This window comes from Lissotriton vulgaris, chromosome 5 (assembly GCF_964263255.1).
Source record: "Lissotriton vulgaris chromosome 5, aLisVul1.2, whole genome shotgun sequence".
NCBI classification, from domain to species: domain Eukaryota; kingdom Metazoa; phylum Chordata; class Amphibia; order Caudata; family Salamandridae; genus Lissotriton; species Lissotriton vulgaris.
The window spans coordinates 1,179,544,945-1,179,569,744 of record NC_141693.1 but is presented as its reverse complement, the minus strand read 5'-3'; the positions used below and the strand labels follow the sequence as shown (position 1 = coordinate 1,179,569,744).

General features: G+C 43.2%; 1 protein-coding gene across 6 annotated transcripts in view; it reads right to left on the bottom strand.

Annotated features, from left to right (window-relative positions):
- The window catches only part of TACC2 (transforming acidic coiled-coil containing protein 2), a 395,420-nt gene that overhangs the window by 12,762 nt on the left and 357,858 nt on the right, over window positions 1–24,800 (bottom strand). For 3 of the 6 annotated variants that reach the window (XM_086922962.1, XM_086922957.1, XM_086922959.1), the window contains 5 exons: window positions 18,311–18,457; window positions 15,490–15,566; window positions 14,059–14,102; window positions 5,606–5,766; window positions 102–208 (listed from right to left, as the gene is read on the bottom strand). In XM_086922962.1, coding sequence (XP_086779088.1) covers window positions 102–208; window positions 5,606–5,766; window positions 14,059–14,102; window positions 15,490–15,566; window positions 18,311–18,457 — 536 coding nt within the window. The remainder of the gene's footprint in view (window positions 1–101; window positions 209–5,605; window positions 5,767–14,058; window positions 14,103–15,489; window positions 15,567–18,310; window positions 18,458–24,800) is intronic. The other 3 variants (XM_086922956.1, XM_086922958.1, XM_086922960.1) reach the window with 1 other exon arrangement.

The following is a 24,800-nucleotide window of genomic DNA, read 5'->3' as shown; positions in this document are numbered from 1 at the left end:
CTATTTGCCTGCTCTGTGTGACATCAGCCTGTTGTGTGGTGATACACCTGCACACCCACGAACAGGTTTCTGTCCTGTGGTGCACACCTCCGAATCCTTACCTGTCCAGTTTCTCCTCCGCATGTATCTTGAGGGCATTGTAGCGCTGCTCCTCTTTCTTCACCCGCGTTAGGTACTCCTGTGCACACTTCTTCAGCACTTCCTCATTCTAGGAGAGAGAAAAAAGGTTTAAAGATTGCCCATGTCCAATGAGGTAATTGCCCCAGCCTCGTTCCTTGAAGCTTGAAGTATGAGGTTTAAGGATAGCAAGGTAGGCCACTAGTCATTGTCAAAAAAGGTGCTTAGCACAAATTTAAACACCTAAACTCCTAAGATAAATTAACTGTTTTGAAGTGTACTTCCCATGATTGATGGAGAAGCACCGGATTTTATAAATGTTCTTGAACTATGGAAACGTTTTTCTGAACCCGATGTTCACTTTTATTCCAAATGAAACCGTATTGTGTGGTTCCTAGTTAGCCCTAATAGACTAAATGTGTTGCCAAACTCAGCAAACTGAATCCGGCACAAAGATGCCTTTTTAGTACACTCTGCAAGTGGTAAAAATATGTAGACGCCAGATGCCCGTACATTTTTATGCATACATACATTTTTATTTTTTGTTGTCAGGGGTCTTGCTTGGTAGCGTTTTAGCACATCACCGACAATTTACAACTGCATGACAGGATTGCCATAATCACCAGTAAAGGCTGGTTGGAATTCCGCCGGTTTAAATGCAAAGAATGTGGTAATTTATTTCACTTGTACAGGCCTACAGTTTTCCTGTTGATGTCAAAACTTGATGGTAAATCCCAGCACATTTTTACCTGCTGAAGTTTAAGGTCCTTGTTTTGAATGATTGTCTAAATGAGCATAAAAAAGGACAATTGCTCTATTGGTAACAGGCTCAGCGCAAGTACTGTAAAAGTGATTTTACAATTGGTACCCCATGCAGTCGACACAAATATAAAAATATAAGAATTGACTAGACTGCCATATTCAAAAGTAAAATATGAATGGAGTGTAACTAAAATCTAAATGTTGCAAAATAACAGAACTATGCTTGTTTTGCACAAAGCCATTATAAACAATGGGGTATTCCCAAAGGTCCCTGGACCTGGGTATCGGTTATTATAAAGAAACAATGGTCCTGGACCAATTATTCAAGGAAGATTTCGATTAACAGAATCATCAACTTATTTGAGCTTACATTAATCAGCTCACAAACGTCTGTAAATCGGAAAAATAATTAAAACAAACAGATGTGCAGAAAAACCACTAAGTATTATTACAATGTATTTATTTAGTCATTTAAAGGAACAATCAGAGAGTCAAGAAGGTAGGAGAATGTTCTAGGGAACGTGTAAGAAAGAGTGCTCAAGTGTATACATAGGAGTCAAGAAAGCTCAAAGTGTGTAGACAAGTAAAGGGCATATATTTACAAGACTGTACAAAGCTGATATCCAATAAACAGTTAGATGCAACCTGCCCACATGCAAATTATTCCTTGAATTTATTTTTTCTAAAGTTGTAAGGAGAGTCTCCTTAAGGCTGTAAACAGGGGTAATGGTGCTGTAGGGGATAATGTTGACGTTTCGGTCTGGCTTGTCGGCAACCAATGGACTTTAATACCTTAGCCATGCGGATCTTCCTCAGGACAAGGGGACAGGCGAAGTGACCCTCATCAATCTTTCAATGCTCAATTGGAGTCCAAAACCAGGTTACACCAATGCCCATAAAGTGGCAAGGGCCAACTAAGGACAAAACCTGTTATTCAGTATAAACCATGACGGTGGTGCCCAGACCAACCATGGAACGTAATATTCAGGCCCGTATGTGTGGCAAGAGTTTGCTGAATGAATCAGGCAATCCGGGGCACAGCGTAATTTATACGACTGGAGACAATCTGATCGACGTCCTTACTCCATTGCGTCTCCAGTTGTATAAATAACGCGGTCTCCTGTGACAGACTCATATGGAGCCTGCCGTGGAGCACTATGGTGAATGAGGCCTTCATCCCAAGGAGACACTTTACAGTACTGACAATAAGCGGACTATTGGGCTGAAAAAGGGGTAGCAGCTGCTAAGGTTCCAACACCATCTGTTGGTTGGCATAGGCTTTTACAGTAATAGACCTTAGAGGAGACCCCAGGAAGGGCTGGACCTATAGGTTGAAGGTAGGACATGGAGGCATTTCCAGTAAATCTGAGGCTATTGAGCTGGGAGATTGCTGCTTGAGCGTGCGCTAGGAATTGCTGTTTGTGCTCCAGATCAGCCAGTCATTCAGGTAGGGGAACAAATTAGTGCTACTCCTTATTAGATGAGTGGGCATTACCACTTTGTACTTCGTGAACACCCCTGGGATAGTGGTAACCCAGAATGGCAGTTATTTGAACTGATAGTCTAGTCCACTTACCACAAAGCGAAGGTAGCACCGGTGGATGGGCATGTAAATGTCGGCATTCTTGTAGTATACGACCCTCATGTAGTCGCCTTGTTACACCAGAGGGAACACGTCATGTTGAGATGTCATGTGAAAATGTTCTTACAGGATGTATTTGTAGAGAGGCTTGAGAACCAGGATTTGCATGAGGGATCCGCCCTTCTTAGGAATAAGGGATCAAAAAGAGTTTACACCCTTGTCCGTGGTGAGGTTGCACTCTCTCTATTTCCTCCTTTTGAAGGAATGCTTTACACCACTTCCTGGAGAAGGAAAATATGTTCTATATTAAGTGTGTGTGTGTTTGTGTGTGTGGTGTGAGATGTTGGGGGTTGTGAGATGGTCTAAGTAGTAACCGTTGCAAACGACTGCCAGAACTCACTGCTCTGAGATGATTTACTCCCAGTGGGAGAGGAAATAGGGTAGTCTCCCACCTGACAGGTAATAACTTGATCAAGGAGGAGGCCCCTTTACCGGACCAGCCTCTACCCCTACCTTTGGTGTTATTGTCCCTGTAGGTGCCACGATTATAACCCCTCTTCGTATTCTGGTGGAAGGGCAGCTGTTGCTTCTGATAAGAGTATCTCTTTTTGGGGTGAAGTGGCCTTAGCACCTCCAGGCTGTTGCCCCCTAGCATGTGGAGTTTGAAGGCTAACTTAGATTTTGCAACGTTGGCGTCCTCCTTGATTATTTTCCAGCATCTCTTCAAACCTGTGGCCCAAATGGGTGTTCTCCATCGCATGGGAATTTGAGGAGAAGCTATTGGACCTTCAGTGTGAACCTGAAGATGGGGAGCCAGGCATGGCCTCTGAGGAGGACGCTGTTATGAATGCCTAAGAGACTGTGTCCACAGTATCGAGGGCAAAACAGATATTGGCCTCTAAGATGGTTTTCCTCTCTGACACAAACTCCTCGACCCTCTTCCTGAACTCCTCAGGGAGATGTTTATCCAGATCCTGCATTTCCTCCCACTGGGACCTCTCATGGCTAGAGTGGAGCCCAACAGAGTTGACTATATGAAAAATGGGTAACTACCCTAGGGACACCCTCTTACCCACTGCATGCAGCATGTTGCTGTTTTGATAAGGCCGGGGGTTTTACGTGTCATCTGAATAGAGGCCCATTTTCAGATGATATGGACAACAAGGAAGTGAGGAGAAACTAGCTGCTAATGTAAACAGGGTAATTAAGGGAGGGTGTCTACTTCTACACCATGGGTGTTACTACCCTTGCCTTCACCAACTCTTTTAATGCATTAGAGAGGGATTTAAGTAAGCCCTTGAACATGGGCAGGAACTGGAACATCCACTCTGATTTAGAGAGTGTCTCTATGAGGAAGTCCTCTTCCTTGTGGAGGATGTGCATACCCACCTGGTGAAACGTGGATGCTCGTTAGATGATCTTGTAGTATGATGTAGTATCATCCAAGGGGGTGAAAACTGTGCTTGGTGAGTGGGGATGCCATGATGGGATAGTAATCGATGTCTGGATCACCAGGGGGGATCGACAATGTAGTAGTCCCAAGGGTCATCTGTAGGCCCTGGTTCAAAGAGCGTGTCATTGGGAACAGGAGGACCAAAGGGGCTTCCCGGGATGGAAAAGAAGTGTGGGGGCCCAACAGGTGAGTTTGGTAAGGCAGTGGAAGTGGTTTGCGATAGCACAGCAAAGGAGGTGGCGCATAATGGAGAGGAAGGGGGCTAGAGCACTGGTCTCTATGCCTCTTGGCCATTGGATCCAGGCGGTACCTCCGATGCAGTTTCTACTTGAAGGTAAGCCTCCCCATGCAAAGCAAAGTCCCTGCTGACTTTGGAGGAGGAGGTTTGGCCGAAACGTTTCTAATGACTTGATAAATGAAAAGGCACTTCTACCTTGCATCGAGCTCTTCTTAGAGCCTTTGCAGGATCAGCTGCTCTGAATTCTTGGAGTTGGAAGTGTCTCTAGCATCTAGTCAGTTTTTAGAGTCGGTGGAGGCCTAGATGCTGGTGTCAATGGATTCTTTCATGCCGGCTTCAAGTGGTGTCTGCGCTTGTCAGTCGGTTTGGACAAATGGAGCTCAACAGCTGAGAGGGGGGTTGGGAGGTCGACGCCCTTGGACAGGCCCTTCTCTGGATCTGAAACCTTTTCCCTGTGCAGACCGGCATGAAAGGTAGCGGCAGGCCCTGGAGGTGGCAGTCTTTTGTGCATGGGGCTCAATGCCCAACTCTCTTGGGAGAGGAGCTCTGCTTTGGCATGCAGTGAGGCTTAGATGAGTGTCTGAGCCGAGTATACTTATGACCCTAGCTGAAGTCCTCATTCTAGGACCGTTGGTCTTTGGGACAAACAGGGCTTCCTCTTCTTCGGACATGGCTTCCAGGTTGGGTGTGGCTTGGTACAACGGAATGCAGTTGGGGCCAGCATCTGATCCTTCCTCTGCTCTGAAGGAATCCTGGTCACTGAAGAGGTTGGGGATATCGGCGCACGACTGACAGTACATCTTGCGGTGTGCCCAGCGCCTCGACTTTAAGTAGTGTAAGGTCGTCATTGAGCTGAATGAAATTCGCTAAAGGCATCATCATGGTTTGGGGAGAGTCATAGGTTACAAACCTTATAGTGACAAGACCACGGATACTTCAAATGACACTGAGGGCAGTTCTAGTAGTGCATTTGTTCCATCACTCTTTTAGGATCCACATTGTCTAGTGCTAAAAGTTGAAGAATAAGGTGCACAGCCCTGGCTGCTGGTCTTCAGAGAATATTGACTAAGCGCATAGAAGACGAGGCTTAAAAAGGTTGAATGCAGACTGTTTCTTCTGAGGCTGGTTTTCAAATTTGTATTGTATGGGCCAAAAAACACACATGATGCATGTTAAATGTTGGAGCCCAGTCAGTATACCGCCAAACTCGCTGGCAGGAAAAAATGTTTTAACATGTAATTGGTGACCATGCTCATTGTCCAGTAAGAGAGGAATGACACTACATCTCATGACGCGAAAGACTTCTTTGAAAAAAAAAATCTACAAAAGTCCGAGCCCTACAGTAGATGGCAGGAGTATACAGAGCATATATATCTACAGCCAGACATGCTACAAATATCCTATTTCTAGGTTCCTTCTCGTGCTTTGGTTTGTAATGGCAATGCAAACCCACCTTGCGAAAGCCCTCCAGAACCTCCTTCATCTTCTCATATCTCCGAAAGAGTTCTGCAAGTGACTTCTCCACAGAGTTTAGGTCAGACAGGGCCTGTTCTTTCTCCAAGACGAGCTGCTGCACTGTGTGGTTGGAGACAGACTTCTCACGATGCTCATCCTCTGCCACAAACAGAAGGAAATACACCTTAGAGCCCAGCATGAACACTGCTTGCTGAACCCACTTAAGCACAACCAGCAAAAGAAAGTTCATGATTACAATCCTCAAAATAAGTAACTCACAAAATTATAATTGACTACATTAAAAAGGAAATGCATCCACAGTCTTCCACTGTTGGAAAATTCATGTAATGAAGGCCCTCAATAAGGATACACTTGTTTGTTAAGTAACCCTGCTCTTTTCCCAACCTTTCAGAAGGAAGATACCACAGTTGTACCTGGTAACCAGATTAGAACAACAGCTCCAAGCAGAGATAATATCCGGGATGTATAGGCTACACAAAATTATTAAGACAACATTTTTGCCATGTGAACACATATACAAAATATACAATAAGCAGAAAGACTGTAGTGAGGACCCGCATATCAGAATTACTGCTGCAGGTGGGTAGGACTGTGCTGTCTACAACCAGTTTGTTGCAATTATGTTGAGCGCCAATCAAAAAATGCCTGTCCTGCACTGGATATGTGGTGTATTTGGCTTTTGTGGTCAGTTGCATTTGCCTTTAAATTTGTGCATCTGCTTGCTTGGTTCAGTTTTAGGATGTGCTTTTGAACTCATACTGCATGTGTCCACTATTGAAGACCTTCAGTAATGCCTGCAGAATTTGGCTAACAATGGTAGTCTTGTGTTCAGCGCTACGAGGATATAATGGGTGGGATATCGCAACCATGACCCCATCACGCTGAAGGCATCTGTGTCATTGGTCTGCTTTTGAGCCCCCTCTTCTCAAATAAACTGCCCTTTGTATTTCCCTTGTTACCATGCACATTTTATTGCTGGAGACAATGAGCTGAATGTTCGTTGTAGGGACAAAGCGGTAATCACAAATCCCAGGTTCAAATCCTCAATATTTCATATTTCCAAAAATGACAAAATTCTACATGTATTTTCCTTCCCTCCGGTTCTTTTCATCACATGTTGATGGCCATAGAGCCAAGCTGGTAACTGTTCCTAAAACTCTTAATTTGCAAAACACGTTATTAGAGATGCTAGGAAATAAGGGTATATTACAAGCATGATGAAAATCCTGCATTTGCTACAGTTTGAAGCATGTTTCGAGTTCAAAACAGGATGCATTTCATGTCATCATCCTATGTTGCAGCAGCCCTTTATTTTCATGCAACTTACCATCTTGGAGAAAAAAAGAGCTTGGGCAAAGCCTTACAAAACTTTTTCCCGCCGGGCCAGACCTTTTGTCAAACAAGCATTCGTAGTGCAATAGACCTCAAATTTGCAAGAGTTTGAGCTATTGCCATTGTAACTGACAATGCATTTTAATTATGTGTTCTGAAAACCTGCAAAGTACAAAGTGTGTGCTTATGCACCGCTTGCTGGTTTTGCAAACACATAAATAAAAGGCACTGTTATTTACAATGCCAATAGCTCAAACTCTCGTAAATGCAAGACCTATTGCATCGTAAATGCTTGTTTTGGAAGTTTCTTGTTTTTTTTGCTTTGTTTGTAAACTGATGCCGTCACTTGGTACCCATTACTTTTGGCCCATACTCTAACCCTGCACAGGTAGTTACATGGGCCCTTTAACACCTGTGCCAGGGAGACAGAGAGAGAACGCTGTGCCCTACTGCTGCCGAGTCTGTCACCGAGAAAAGACAGCAGAGAAACAGTGCGAAGGAGGGTTAGTAACAGGGGGAGACAGTGAGTAAGACATGATGAAGGAATTGAAGGCGAGGGAAACAGAGGGAGGGCGATGCGTGCCGGGTGGTAATGAGGATGAGAGGTGGGGATAAAGGAGAGAGGGGGGAGTAAAGAAATGCAGGGTGCTTGAAACAGGTAGGATGAGGAGGACAAAGGGAAGGTATCAGAGAGACATGGGGCAACAGAAAGAGATGTGGGAAGTGGAGACAACATCTGGGAGGGAGGGAAGATGAGGAGGCAGGGAGGTTAAGAGAGATGTGAGAAAAGGTGATGGAGAAATAGAGACGAGAAGAAGGGTGAGGGGGGTAGAATGGGGGAGCAATGAAGACATGAGGACCATAGAGAGGGGAGGTGAGGGAGACATACCTCAGGGAGATGGGGGGGAAGAGATTGGCATGCCGAACGAAACTATGAGTCGAGTGAGGTAATTACCAAAGTTCATGTATACATACAAAAAAACCTTAAGGAGGTTATTCAAAATGTGGTCTTTGGTCAACAACTGATGAATTGTATAACAATTAGGCAAAGGAGGATTAAGCCGGCGTCCCAGTAGTGCTATGTGGGGCGGCAGCCATTGCCGAAGCCGGTGTTCTGTTTTTTTGTTTGTGCTCACAGTCTGTTAAGCTGGCAATGGCGGCTACCTGTTTGTATTTGCAGCATGCCATGCACGCTCTCACTTTAAGACGTGAGTGCTGTGTGGGATGGCATTTATTCTTAAAGTGAAAGCGCGTATGGCACATTGCAAATACAAACAAGTGGACGCCATTGTCGAAGCCAGTTTCCCATTGTTTTGCACTCCTCTTGTTTTGGCGGCTGCTTATTTGCATTTGCAGCGTGCCATGCACACTTTCACTTTAAGAATAGCTGCCACTTCACACAGCACTCATGGGACGCGAGTGCTATGTGGGGCGGCAGCTACTGTTAAAGTGAAAGCGAGCATGGTGCATTGCAAATAAAAATAAGCGGATGCTATTGCCGAAACCTATGCACCACGAGCCGCGTCTAAAATAAGCGGCAGCCATTATTACAGTGAAAGCTTGCCTGGCGCACTGCAAATACAAACAAGAAGGGCACCATTGCTATGCGCTTTGTTGTGCTTGCTTCAGCAAGACATGAATAAAGTAAATAGTGCTTCCTACCTGCTAATGAAAGCTAAGATGTAAGGACACATTTTAGAGGGGCTGTCCTTATAGGAGGTAACAACAGAAGAGAGGTAGGTACTAAGGAGGGACTACTAAGCATATTCACGAATCAAAAGCAACCCTTTAGAAAGCACAGGAAGAGGAGTCAATTGAAAAGATGGGTGGAAAACGGGCGAAGCTTTAAGTCCATACCTGAATACAGCAAGTCTGGAAGAGACAGCGCAAGCGCTGCCTAGGCGAGACCTAAAAAGTATGCACCTCAATTAAAGCTTTTTTGATTGCTACTTCTTGTGCCAAGGAACGGGCTGAGGTTGTGCTGGGAACCATCTATGGTGATTGACGGCACACCAGCAGCCAGGACACCATAGACTGCAGATTAAGAAGTGTAAAAACGAAAATACAAGGCAGGCAGCAGGGTGTTTTTAAGGTTTAGGGTGGGTAAGGGTATTTGGGAGGTAAGGTTGTTTTTAGGGTTTAGGGAGGGTGAGTTTAGGTGTTTGGACCGATAAGGTAATATATTTATATATAAATTATTCTTTACTGTAAAATATTAATACTGGATATCTCTACCGTTGTCTGTACAGTGCACTGCCACCCTTATAGGATCTAGTTGTCCTTCAACAAAAAAACATATACATCTACATTAGGGGGAAACAAATGGAAATAAAACAAATGCCACTGTCTTTGACACAGACATTCATATGGATTATTCACTAAACAGATTCATGGCAGGATTTAGCCGTCATTACCCAATGTAATACATTAAAAAAGTATACATCATTCAGTACCACCACAGCTGGCCTTTAGGACTCCTTGCTGAACACAAGCACGCCACCTTAACTCTGACAAAGCAGAAACTCAGAACCGTAATGGGCGCTGAGTGGTTTACAGGACCATACACATGGTAGAAACATGTTGCAGAGACACTGATAATATAACATACTCCTTGCTCCCAGAGAAAAATGGAAACCGACAATCTTTAAGGTGTTTCATCCAGAGTCCATCTGGGCCTAGTGAGTATGGAGCTTCAGTATATCACCAGGCCTGTCCAAACACTTCAGCCAGTGTTTACTCCAGTGGTTAATTTGTAAAACAAATAAGGGCCGGAGCTCTCGTCAGGAGACAGCATGCACCAGCCCATTTCTCGTTAGCTCCACCTAAAACAGAACCAACTACTAACCATGAATGGGGAGAGGATGTGGTGTAATGGCCAAAGCAGCAGACTTCGGACCTGGGGAACCGGGAACGAGTCTCAGCGTCAGATTAACATTCTGGGCAAATCACTTAATCTCCTGTGCCTACAAAAATGAGTGGGTCCTTAACTGGTTCTTATGAAAAGTGCCCCAATTGGATCTAGTTTGCGCTAAAAGTGTTGATGGTTAAGTGCCGGTGCTGAGCACCGGAAACCACCGGCTCAAATTGAGCACTCGTTGACTCCCATCAAAAGCCATGTTTCAAAGACAATGTTAGCATCGGTTTTGTTTCGAGGACCTCGTTGCAATCCATAACGTTTTCAATGTTGAAAAAGAGCTCCTATTAACGTTTTCTACGGTAATTTGGGTGCACTTAGAGAGCAGTGCAGAACCCTTGAGCAAGCCTCCTTGCTGCAGCTAGTGATGTGTAAATGCATTGTACAAAGAGTGTTCGCTGATTTTGGCATTCAGAGATCTACAAAAGGCATTTAAGGCCACAGACTGGAGTCCTTCTGTGGAAGAGATCTCTCATCAACAACATTATTCAGCCACCACAACAACAGTGAAGCATGCCAGAGCAGATCCATTGACAGACTGACTGTTGGGTGTGAGGTAGGAGTGCTCTCCATCTCCTGTTATTTCATCTTTATGCAAATGAATTCAATTAATAAAAGTGAGTAAGATGTAGTGAACATGAAAAGAGGGAAATGCTGAAACTTTTAGAAAAGAAAGGAAAGAAAATAAGTAGAGAGAGTTAGATGTTGCTGAAAGAGGTGTGGGGATGTAGAGTGGCGACATTCTCAATATTTTCAGAACTCTTGCCTCTGCCTCTCATTAAGTTACAAGGCCACTGGTCAGCCTTGCTTGACTGCCACATCTCAAAAAGGCCTGCTTGGCACAGCCCTGCCACATGAATAGGCAATGTTGGCAACAACTGCAGCAGCTCATTTTCACTTACCAGGGTTTCCTTTCCGTTCAGCAGCGAAAGGGAAAGACAGACAGTAGCAGTTAGCGAGAAAAAGTAGCAGCAGTTAACAAAGATGATAACAGAAGGCAGTGGAGGTTTATGTAGCTTTGAGATGCAAAATGCTCAGCAATTAGCAAAACGTCAAGTTCTTTGATGTTGACCACTGTAATATCGAACATGGGTTGAAGGGAAATCAGAGTAACACGAGAGAAGTGAATGAACATAGACCATCGAAGGATGGGGGTAGACAGTTGTGTGGGAGAAGGCAGGACACTGTATATGTAACACAAAGTGAAAAAAGCCACACAATAGAATATAGTGACAAATTTGGACCACAGATTCATCCCTTAATGCACCTCTCAATAGTATCATGCTGATATTAGATCGTTTTTGGGAACTTGTATCAAATTGTATGGATACTTATACTATGCATATCAGAGCCTGGAAACTAACTCGGAGGACTTCCATAATTTAAGGGTGGCTTGGACTGTCTGGAAAGAAACAAAAGGACAGGAGCTCTAACACAACTATAAGGACCATACGAGGGGATTATTATCATCTTCACATCAGTCAAGATAACTCATAAATGTTTGAAGGCCTAGCAGACATGGCCAAAAACCAAGGAAGGTGAACTTATGGCCATAGACTGACCAAAGGAATCGAGAGAATTTACTCAAGTTAGAAGAACCCTACTTTGTTATTTAAAAAGACATTCCCAACTTTTGTATATTGCTCACCAACATTATATAGATAAAAGTAACTGATGGGCAATCCGGAATCTATGGGAAGAATATCCTTACCCTTGTTAACTGGTTTGCAAGTGGTACACATATTTAAATTTCAACCATGAGTCCAAGATTACTGCGTAAAAAAGGTAATTGTCAGCCTTAAGCTCATGCAGACAAATGTAGTTAGTACGCTGCTAAGTGTAACCTAAAACATGTGCTCACCACAGCTGCCCAAAAACAAAAACCTTCTCCTATATGTTTTTTCTTGTTTTTACCACTCCTACTCTCTTGTCTACTATCTGGCAGTGAATCTCACAATTTATCATTTTTTTATGAATTCAATTTTGAATCTGCCTTATAAAGTATTACATGAACATACTATAAAGTAAATAGTCACCCTTTGCAAGATGGCAACTCCAGTTGAGACAGGTTCTGCACTGAGGCACTTTCTGTTTGTCTGTTTTCGCTGTTTTTTGCACGTATTGAAGGTACATATTCAGTTGTTTTCCTCATCGTGACCATGGTAGCTGCGATTACCGAAACTCGTTGATGATACTCTTCAGCCATAAATAAATCAGTATTTCAAAAATCCACCAATATTGCCAAACTCACGACAGGTGCTATTCTCCGTTCCATGAGGGTGGGCTCACATTATAAATCCAGCGAACTCCCAAAAGGGCAACACAGAACACTCACAAGGCAGATTAAACTTCTTTTTCAAGAAGATGCGTTTCAACATTTTGCCTTTCTTAATACTTACAATCCGATTGGTGAATTAATTGCAGACCAGTGAGAGAGGAATGCTGCCGTTTTGATGTAAATACACTGTCTCTGTCACCATATTAATGTGGTCAACTTTACACAATATCACATAAAACCCCTTGCTTTCCTCATTCATGATAAATCTAGCCTCTGATGGTAAGTATACAATGCTTCTTTCCATATATCTCAAAACTGGTGCTTGTTGTCTTATTACCATATATTTCGTTCTTTTCACGCAGCTCTCTCAGCTCATCCTTACTGTTTTACTTTTTAAGATGGTTATTAAATCGAATAATGCCCCTCGCTGCTGCCGCAAATAAAGGTTTTATAGCACAACCCCGTAGGAGTTGGTCGAATGGCTGTGAATCCCACAGTTTGAATAATTGCCAATATCTTATATAAGATTCATTATGGGAACATCTGGAAGAAGGTGATCTACTTTAACACACGAAACATATATCAGGTTAAAGTAATCAGATGTTTATTTCCTAGAAAAGTATTCTCTACAAACAGGTTACAACTGACTTATGTGCAATTCGAGTTTAACAGTATAGAATGCTGTGACCCATAGCAAGATAATTTGTAACCTCATTAAAAATGTTCCTGGGCATACATATTATGCTCTTCATTCATTTATAAACTACAGAAAGATCCTCAGAATTAACTATAACTTGGCACTCGCACGACAACATTGGTAGTCGGAGAAGAATATTCAGAGAAAATTGAGCCATCATTTTACCACCTTTCAGAAGGACAACAGGGTATGCTTGCATCTAATTGGAGTCTGTAAAATGCTCCAGAGCTTTGACTAAAAAAACAGAAATCTTCCTATATCCTCTAACCTAACCATCAATTTGGGGGATAGGGGACCTTAAAATACTGCTGCTGTTGACCTCTTGAGAAGTGGTGCCGCAAGAGTTTTCCGCAACACAGAATAGCCCACGGCCATGAAACTGTTGGCAAACAGAAGTCAACAGAAGTCAACCACAGGGAGAAAACAAATAGGTCTCCTAAGGGTGTAGACTGGGTCTTTCTTCCTTCTGTCAACTGCATTTTGGATTTTTGTTAGCAGCTGAACCGTAAATGTAATTGTAAAATTGGTGGAAAGATGGGATGAAATGCTACCCATAGAATGATTGCTCTTTAATTTTTAGCAAAGATTCTTCTTAATACCTTTTGTGTGATTAGTATGAAATTGTTTATGCTACTCAATTGAAGAAGGCTGTATACAGATCGACTAAAACCTAAAAATAGTACAAAAAAGGTTCAGAAAGACTGAAAAGCCTGAGTGAGCTAATGATATGGAGATGGACTTGGATGAGTAGAAAATCTTGCACCTAATCTGTCACAGTATAAAATATGAAGACAGATGTGTAAGTGGTGTCTAAATTGTAGACTCTGAAAAGTATCTTACTGTATTGGTGGATGACAAACTTAGTGCCGAGCTGCTCACGCGATTCAGCAGCTTAAAAGCAGTTCTAATGTCTTTTAAAGGAGTTGTAGCAAATAGAGACACATAAATCATAATGTTAAAAATGATATTGACAGCACTGTTCTCCAAATTATGTTGAACAGAATTGAAACTGCATTGGCAAACTTGGGGAATTTGAAACGTGTGATCAATTATAATATATAGTCCGGTGTAACAAATGGGGAATAAGTCAATATGGCCAATCTCCAAGTTGGAAGCAGAGTGACATGTCTCTATATGGTTATCGTGACCTCATGAAGCTCTAATGACTGGGGATGTATGCAGAGAAAAAATCCTACGAGGGACACTCACCTATCATCTGTGCAATCGTTTTCTCATATTCCGCAACTATTTTCCTAGAAAAGAAGTGCAAAAATAAACTGTAAATTGCAAGAATAAAGTATGTGAAGGAGAATCACAGTAAACAAATACTTTCTTCATACACGACCAAAGAAAGAACTAAGCACTCTGCAAGTCAAAAGAAGACTCCCAAAGGTCACACATGTAGCCAACAAAATCACTGGTGATTCAACAAGAGCTCAGAAGGAATACATTGTGGGATCACACAGAGAGCCTAGATCATTACACACAAGGAGCTGAGGGGATTGTACCGGGGCCAAGGAAACATATAGTGGTCCACATATTACAACACTCATGACATCAGGAGGGATTCAGGAGCTCACACAGAGTGGGGTTTACAAAGAGAGGCTAGGGGATTACACAGGAACCACAAGTGATTATCAAGGATGCTTCCTTTGTAGATGTGCAAGAGATCACACAACAAGCTCACCATGAGTCGGGGGCCCAAAAATCTATCCTGGAGCACAGGAGATCTAAAGTAGAGGTCAAGACATCCAAACCAGAGTCCCCACTACCACACAGCATAGGCTCCTGCAGTCTCACATGCACATAACGAACACTCGCATTAACGACTACACTTAGCATCAACATCGGCAGCCTCCATGGATGCAACACAGTCGTGCCCAAACTTCATACTCTTAAAGCCACTCCACCTGCACTCACCCTTGAATTTGATAATGTCCACAATTTAAACTATTGCAGCTTTGGCACTCTTGCACCCAGTTGACGCCAGGGCTGGACTGGGAATCACAACCGGCCCTGGCAAAGTGCGCGGCCGCCTCCCCCCCCCCCACACTCGGGGGGGTGGGGGGGGCGGGGGGGTTGGGGGTTGGAGGTGCCGCCGAGCTCTTTGCCGGGGCCGGTTTTCGGCCGATTTTGGTACAGGTCCGATTTTGCAGCTATGCTGCAAAAACGACCCTGTAACAAAAACGGCCCCCAGGGGCCCAAAACCGGCCCCCACCTGTGTGGTGCACCAGGGGATTGCCCGGTGCCCGCTATGGCCAGTCCGCTATGGTTGACGCTCTTACATGCAGCATTCTCTTAGTAACCTGTTTTTCACATTGCACCTCAGGCATTTTTAAGTGCTGTGCATAGCATGTGTTACTATTACCAGTTTACTGATACTCAGTCTACCAGCCTCTGTAGGATTGATGGTAGGATTATTCAAAATCGTAATCTGCAGATCACAGGATATGAGCTTTTAATTCACACTGGGTACTGCAATCCCTTTACACCCAATTCAAACTCCTGCAGCCCCCACCATATCAATAATATTCCCACCTGAAGCTCCTTCATGGCCCACCCACATACTACACACTGATAAGCCTGAAACCTATGCTCTTATCCACTCTTGCAGTTCCCCTATAAAAGTACTGCACTCACCTCATTTCTACCACTTCCCGTCGGCTCTTCTCGTACTTCTCCTTCCACTCGCACACTTCCTGCTCTTTTTGTTCGATCTGAAGGAACAAGTGGAGGACGTAAATGGTAAGTATGGAGGCCTTATGCTCAGATTGGTCCAGCTTGAATACTGGCAAGCCCTCTGACCATCTTGCACCAGTGTCACTTGCCTCAAATTAGGGTAACATATTAACTATCCCATTTCCTTCTTCATCACCTTCACTGCTGGCAGGCACATGTATACATCACTCCTGTTTGATTACCCTATTTGCCTCAATTTTGTTTCCTTATGTTGGAAAATCATACTCTCTACCCCAAGGTGCTCCAACCTTTTTAGTAATAAGAGCTACTTATGTCCAATAAAAACGATATCTAGCTACTAATATTATTAGTGTTGTAATAGATGATCATATCAGACAAGATTTCATTACTGGTCATTCTAGGGAAGATTACTAGCAGTGATCTCCACAGTGCATCAGGCAGGGTTGCCAGCTGTAGTGTAAAAAAGGGATTTGTCAATTTAGAATGCCTGTACATGGCGAATACATATCAGCCAAAGTGGCCATGCCTCTGGTACCAAGTTCATAATATTAATAGGACCCCCAGTGTCACTTGATTTATCACTGAAATATCAGCTTTAAATATATTTCGGAAATTATGAGATCTGAAAATTAACAAATTTTTGTCTCAACTTCACATTATTGAATTTTAGTCAACATATATTAATTCAATCAAACAAATTTAGTAGGTTGAACTGCACACAGGAGAGCTACTTACATGTATATGGAGAGCTAGCAGTAGCGCATGAGCTACTCGTTGGAGAAGCCTGTCTACCCGTATACATATTCCCCTTTCGAGCAGTGCATGACGCTTTCATTGGCCATGCCTTCTCAAGATTCCTTAAGCATTTATAGTGTGCTCTTTACTAGGAAGTCCTTCTGAAATCGCTGTCATGGGTTAGTAATGGTATTAATGATGGGAATACCTCCTCACTACATGTTATTTTCATTTTTCCTATGGTCATAACAATGAATCCTTGGGGGTGTTGCCCGTCTGAGTGGAGGGCTGCATTGATGGAGAAGGTCATCTCAGTATTTGCACGGTTGACCATTTATTGGCGGTCACCCTCTTCATCGACCTGACATTTCTAAATATCACTCTGCAAATAATTGCTATTCTCTGCTACTGTTTAGTCTCCTTCCTATAGTTGTATGAACGATGTATGAGGGCAGTTCACAATTCTACTCCCATGATCATGCAAGTGGCAAGCGGAGGGAAGACGATGGCACATTCTGAATGCTTTTAGGAAACAAACTAGTTTCTTCAGCCTTTGTAAACCTTATCAGAGAAAGCCGACAAGCCTTCATGAACTTTCAAGTAAGGGAATCTAAACGTATAATAACTAGACTAACACATACTTGTTTTTAACTTACACTACCAAATAAGGCCCCTTTCTCAGGTTTGTACTATAGGATCTGCTTACATGTGTGTTTCCGATGTGTGCGTTTTTCTAAGATCTTTGTAAACAGAAGTACCATTAATAAAAAAATACACCCTTTTTACATAAGGGAGCAACTTTAAACCCATATCAAGCATTTCTAATCCTTACAGTTGGAACAAGGACATGGTGTGTGCATGGGCAGTATCTGTACATCCAGATCGCCTCTGGGTTAGTGTGGCTCAGAGAGGGATTTAGTCACTCAGCCTTTCCCGGACGTGTAGCTTGTTAAGAGCTGCTGTGCTTTCAGTCCAGCACACTGATCTCAAGAGCTTATCCTCTGATGGCGGCGTGATCAGGGTGTAGTCAAGGCCACTGAATGAAGATGAGAGCCGGAAGAGGCGCTGCTGCTGCCGACAGTCGCTAACAGACTCCTGTACCCCTTACTACCCTTCTCTACTTATTTTAGCCAGTGCTTTTCAGAAACGAAAAGAAAAGGCTGAAATAAATGAAGCCGAATGGAGAACATCATAGTATTGTGGGTAAGCTGTCAGCAGCAGCAGCACGTCTGCTTACTATCATGATTTTCAAGGTGTAAAAATGACACAGTCAAGCCATAGCTTCTATAATGCGGATTAATTATTTATTTATTTATTTATTTTTAAAGGACAATGTAAGCTTCTCGGCTATGGTGCAGACAACAACAGTGTAACATTTTCTTAGACACAGCACGGGTATATAGTTTGCAAAAGAAGTGCACCTTTCCCTAAGACAAAACAAGGCGTCCAGAGGTGCAGTAGCACGGTCCCAAGGGGTATGAGTGGCCTGCTGTGTCGTAATTGGGTATGTACTTTACTACCAAGCCGTGGCTATTTTCTATTTTACTCCACTTTTTCAAAATATGCTCTGGGAGAACACTGTGCATATCTCTTGAGGAATGTAGATCACTCAAAGACCACTTTCAGAAAACTTCTGAAAACCCATCTGTTTTCCCTGTAAGTCCCTCTCCTGGCCCTGACTCTTTCTCCACAGCGCGGGGACACGCCGGGATGGCGTCACCAGGCGCTTTACAAGCCCCTTTATTATTATTATTATTATTATTTAAGTGGTCAGTGCCCAGCGGAGGAAGTGGACGGCTTGAGTGGGAAAAGTGAACTGTGGCACAGCAAGAAGAATTAAAAAAAAGTTTAGTGACCAAAGGCAGTTAAAGCCAAATTATTACCAATCGGGGCATGAATTTTGCGGCGAAACTTGAATTGTGGCTTCAGAAATATGTCTGCTGTGGTTGCATTGCCTGGTGTAATCGCGATCCGTGGGATGCTTGCATTTATCGGTGTGGCAGCAATTCCTGCCATGCGAGATTACCTCTTTTCTGGCTTCCAGCAGTGCTGAATCCAGCCCTTTTGGAGGATAGGGATGGTGCTGCATGTCCTCAGCTTCAAGGGGGGTGGATCTGGAGTAGGGGCTGCTCCTGGAGAGAGGTCCTCCTTCAGGTGCTACAGAATCCTGCTGCTGGCAGAAAAAAAAAAGACAGGAGAATATTAATGCTACTCAGAAGTGTCACCTCAAGGCGAGATAGGCAGTTAGGACACAGCACAGCACGCTCTAGGTTAAATAATTGAACACTGCATTGCAGGCATTACCCCATCTAGGTAGGTTTCAGGGTTTTCACCTTGCACTATGGACACGGCGATCTGAGGAGCAATTAGAGCAATACACAGTCCAATCCAGCATTGAGTTCAGATCAGTTTGAGCTCCTATACAAGGACACAGGAACCCTGGGATGGGTAAGGCATTCCACATGGGAACAGCGACACTGGGTTTCACTAAAGCATCTCACGTACCACGGCAGATGGAGCTTCCTCTAGTGAAGTTAGAGCTTTTGCTACTTCACCCAGGGCAAAGATCTCAGAGTAGGGTAAGAGCTTTCCACTCTCAGCCTGAGAATGGGGAGTTTGGTGAGACTGGTGCATTCTCCAATGTATTTCACCATTTACCTGAATACCGCTTCATCAGGTGAAGTTGAGGCATTGACCATTCTCCTCAGATCCTGTGGTTTCAGGTAAGAATATGCAGTGCTCATCTCTTAACTTGCTGTCAGCCTATCTCCATGTCCTGAGACATTCTACACTTACCACCAAAAAGTAAGACTGTTACATTGCAATTAAGCATTTCACATCCTCTGTCAAGCATAGCAAGTTAAGTATTTTCTTTTTGGAGAATAGGATCCGTCTGATGCCAAAAGACAGTGTTTGTAAATGAGGAATTCTTATCACCCAGACTGTAGGAATGCCACGTGATACTTCCGAATGTTAATCAGTAGTCTGGTATGTAATTTCCAGTGCCCACTGACCTTGTAATAATGTGTGTCTGCACCAGATAAGAGGGAAAATGATACAAACTAGAGAAAATTGATACCTGTTAGTAAAGCATGCTACGCAGCGCAAAGTGCATTTCGCTTGCGAAGTAAGGCTCACAGCATTTGTGAGGAGGATGGGAGAACAATTCAGGAGACAAAAATGCAAGTCACCTATCTTATGTAGGTTGCACTCATTTGTATGATAAGTACTTAAGGATGATTTACAATACTTCATGTTAGTATACTTGATGGGACACAACATGTAAGAGAAAATGTGCTTGAAACAAAGATATTTTTTTTAGTTAAGGAATAGTGGCGACAGTTTATTTTGTGCTCATTTTAATACTGATTTTCCTTCGGCAGTTGAGATAAGTAATTTCAACATGTCATAGTAAGCTAAAATTGTTTTCTGTCTGAGTGCGAGAGGACAGTGGATTTAGTGTGGCCTGTTCTTGTAACTGAGCCCATGGAGTTACTTTAGCCTCCATTATGAAATCTGTATTGATATGGCAGACAATGACACCTGGTGTGTCAGGGAACCTAATGTAAAGTACAATAAGACTGCAGGTAGCTACAGACTTGGTCTACAATGCCATAGGAATGAATTACAGCTAACCCCCTCGTGTTTGGTGGATTTTGTTTTTATAGAAAGCCGGAGCCTAAACTGGGTGTGCTGGACTAGGACATACTTTACACTGTACTGAAAACTCGACCTTGGCTCCATTAACTTTTTTTTTGTTGTTTTTTTTTTTTTTTACAGCGTACCACCATATCTTGCTGAGACCACTGCATATTCCCTCAGTCAGCTTTTTAGCTGTATTGCTCTGTCCACAACAACATCTTTGCTACATGTATGGGTTCAGGTTAGGTTGTGAATTAAACTGCACTAGAAGAGCATGTTTTGGTTACTTCAGGGTGCAGTCCCCTCCCGCCAGCGATCACCCCCGATACGTATGATCATGGATGAGTCTGGAGTAAGATTATAGGATGTGCACTCTACAGATAGCTGTTACACCTACACTGTAAAATGTTATCTTTTCCTTTACAAGAATTCATCTGTGCAGCGGACTTATTTATCCTGCTGTTGAGGCTCGGTAATAGCATGATGGTGAGACCGGTCAATGGATGCATTATGTTCTATCCTTTTTTGTCAAACGGAATAGCAAAATGTAAATCAGTCTTGATTATACTCAAAAAGGAAAATCCAGCCCCAACTACTAGGTCACAGTCCCTCAGATGCCTAGCAGTTTGAGCTGAACGATTCCCTTTGGGGCTTGGCCAAGAATAATTTACTGAAGCTGGGTCCCTTTCAGTAACGATACAGGGTAGTTAAAAACAATGGAATGTAGGCCAGATGGAGTGCCATGGTTTAGATTGATGGCTTTATAAACCAGCTAGTAATTCTGCCTCAGTTTAAATCCCGATAACACCACACCTTGAGGTTTTACACCACCCCATTTCAAAACAATGTAGTGAGGAAGGATAACTTGTACAGTTGGAGTTGGTGCACATGATTACTGAAGCTCTTTCAGACCTCTTTTCCCTCTCGCAGATTTAGCTCCAATTTATCAGGCAAAATCTGCACTGGGATTAACATTGAATGTGCAGTCATTCCACAAAACCCGGAATCTACAATGTCTGTACCAGATAGCTGTATCTCCAAAGAACATGTAATACTATAATTACTTACAAGTAATTTAATTGCTTTGAGTTTATTCTTCCTTACCTTCTTAAACGTTTGAGGTCACTTCCTCCCAAAGACCCCTATCTACTAGTCTCTCATTAGTTTCGATTTAAAAAGTAGAACCCACCCCTCCCTTATAAAGGAGCTGTCCACCAATTCTTCTTCATGTTTATAACAAGCTATCCCAAAAAAGACCTGGCCCGCAGAATATACTTCCGAATGGGAGGCTTGGCAGGAACCAATAATTGTAATGAGGAGGAATTAACCCAGAGTAACGGAATTATGGGCAAGTAAATTACCTCCTCATTATATTCCCTGTCACAGTCCTAAACACATGTGAAAAGCTAAAACTAAGGGGGCGGGGGGGGGGGTAATCTGTGACCATAATCCAAAGCAATAGAAGACATAACCCATCAACTCAGGGAGTGAACTAACAACTTTAACTCTTCTTGAAAGACCTGAAATCCACAAACAGACTCGATCCACCTGAAAGAAGAAACTGTATTGACGTAAATTATTATTATTATTATTATTATTAATTTTATTAAGCGCACAGCTACCCAAAGGTTTCCCGGCGCTGACCAACAAAGGTATGAGATTGCAACAGATTACTGATTGAATAGCCATGTCTTCAGGTCCCTGCGGAACTTCAGATAGTTGGGCTCAGTCCGAAGACCGAGAGGAAGGGAGTTCCACAGGGATGGACCCAAGAAGGAAAAGGAGCGACCTCCCATTCTTGCTCTCTTGATCCTTGGAATTAGAAGCTTGAATTGGGTGGATGATCTAAGGGTACGGGAAGGAACATAAGAAAGAATAAAAGATTTAAGGTATTGTGGGGCATTGCCCGCAATGATTCTGTGTATAAAACACAGAGCCTTAAACTTAACCCGGCTCTCAATACGGAGCCAGTGAAGGCTACATAGAAAGGGGGAGATGGAAGACCTGTTAGGGAGTTTGCCAAGAAGGCGAGCTGCCATGTTTTGAACAGTCTGCAATTTCCGGACAATCTCCTTGCCGGCACCCAGAAAGAGAACATTCCCATAGTCCAGGCGGGAACTGCTCTTCTGAGGTTCAAGGGATGGACAGAAGTCTGATCAGATAAATGTCTGCAACCAGCTGCAGCAAGATCACCTCTTGGCCTTCATGAAAAGGTGAATTCACTTTAGACCTAAAGTTGGGACTACGTACTAACCGATCAGGAAAAATAGTCAAATAAGGGGATCCACAAGACAGAGATCTTATCTTTCCAACCTATGGACATAGGTGATGGCAACCAAAAAGAAAACTTTCCTTGTCAAATACCGAAGTTTAACCAACTTCAGAAATTCAAATGGGAGTCCTTATAACAACTCCAGGTCTAGTTGCAAATTCCGGTCTGAAACCACTTCTCTAACTGGAGGGCTAAAATGGCAATACTCTTCAGGGGCCAGAAGACATAAGAGTCTAAGGATTCTATTCCTCTGGCATTTTTCAGAATGTCATAATGGCTGGCCATTGAAGGTTCTTAGTGGAAGAAGATTGGGCAAATCAAAACCATCCTGAACAAAAGAAAATACATTCACTCCTTCACAAAATACAGGTTCAAGATTATTGGGGATACAAAACTCCCTAAAAGATTCCCAATGATGCTCATAGGAATAAAACGTAGACCCCTTTCTAGAACCTTGGCTTCTTATACACGCCTTTTCTGTAAATCTAACCTTTCAACTTCCAGGCAAACAATCTGAGTTTGGTCAGTGATATCATATTTAGAAAGTGATTTAGACTAGGAAGAGAAGAAATCAGAAGAATCACTCTTGATCCCGCCCCATCTGATAAAGAAGAGGGAACGAAGACAAGCAGGCCAAAACGGAGAAAAGCATAAAGAAGACCAGGGGCGATGGGCAAGAAAGAGATCCTATTGCACAGGCCTCTTTCCCCTATGCCGGGAGATGAACCTGTGGCATAATCAATTCTCACTTGTCACAAATGGATCTGCTACCGGACAACACCAACTCCTGAATATTCTCCTGAAGCACTCCAGATGTAGACCAAGAACCTAAGATGAAGGAAACACTCTGCTGAGTCTGTCCACCATCACATTCTCCTTGCCTTTGTTATAAACTCCTGTGAGAGATACGTTTTTCACCACCCAACTGAAGATCAGTTCTACTCTTTGTCAATACATAAGCATGAGCCCCCCACCCCTATCAGTTTGACTAGATTATTGTTGTTAATTTGTCTCTTCTGAACAACACTGGAAGGAAGGCCTTATCTAAGTGGTCCATTAACCCTGAATCTCCTGGTTGTCAAAAGTTTTTTTACCATCAATATTCACTTGCATTCATTGTGACTACTTTGGTTTGGAGAAAACTCAAAGCTGTCCCGGCTCATAGAAGCAAATGGTTCAATAACTACTCTCTGCAACATTGGGAGAAGAGTGTCCACGTTCATTGTTCAATAGGTGGTGTACAAATAACCCCAGATAAAATCGTGCCCATGGGATGATGAACAGTGTTGCTGCGGATTCTCCCTGAACCTGCAGCCTTCTTCTTACCTTTGACCTTTTTTGGCTCTGCAACAATGAGGTCTGAGCCTGAATCTTCAGTTTCCTTGCTTCTAGAAAGAGAATCATTCCCACAACACATAGTGGAGAAGTGTGGCTCACTGGTTAGAGGAGGCAGACCTGGAAGCAGAGGTCAGCCCGGGACCAGGGTTCAATTCCCGGCTCGGCGGGGTCTGGAGTCCTCAAATGTCCATGGACTCGACAATTCTCGCTCCGGTGCCTACTCGATTCACGGGTTCACACTCTGCGACTCTGGGCAATAGCTTGCTTAATCTCCACAACGGCCCCTCGCGGCGGGATGCCTGCCTTTCACCTTGCGGATACCCTGCCGGGGTTATCTCACAGGGGAATACCAGGATGGGTTCCCTAAGCAAGCGCTTAGAAACCAGTGGTGATTTGCGCTATATAAATTCATGAACATTTGCATTTACATCTGTCAAACCTTGCTCTGATGAAATCCCTTTCCTGAGATGCAACCAGATTTTATTTTTTCCAGGTTATAAGAATTCCATGATCTTGCAATACAGTGATCACCTTCTGAAGATGATTTGCTATCTGCTGACTGCAGAAAGAATGAATAATCCAATCATCCAAATAAGTATGCATTGTTATTCCCTGGTTGTGTAGCAGAGTCAGTAATGGCGCCAACACCTTTGTGAACACCAACTGCGCTGACTTCAGACCAAATACAACATAGAATCGAAACATAATAATTGAGAATTGGAAACTGCAGGAGCTTTTGCTGCTCTTGATTAATCGGAATGTGGAGAAATGCATCCTACAAATACAACTTCAACATAAATTTCTCTTGGAGACCCTAAAGAATAATCCCCTAAAGGCAGTCCATTTTGAAATTAATTTTGGAGATTCATTTGTTGACTAATTTCAGGCCTAGTACTTGCAAGTTTCCTCTCTGAGGACTTCTCCCCAGAAAAAGGATTGAGTAGATTCCCAGCCCCAAATCTGGTTTTGGAACTGGAAGAAGAGGCTTTTTCTAAGTAGTTCTTGTACTCCCTCCCAAAGGGCAGGTGCTTTTAAACATGTTCACTAGTACCGGCAAAGGGATGCAAACCTGCTCTGGAGGATTTGAACAAAAGACTATACTGTAACCGTGTTTGATGCACTCAAACATCTGTTACATCCTGATTCTAGGTGTTTAAATACTCTTGGATGCAGCCACACACCAGGGATGCTGAGTTTAAAGTTTCACGAGAGTCATGAGCGCTGACTTTCCTGATTAGAAGTATGCTTGTTGGAGATCCTCTTT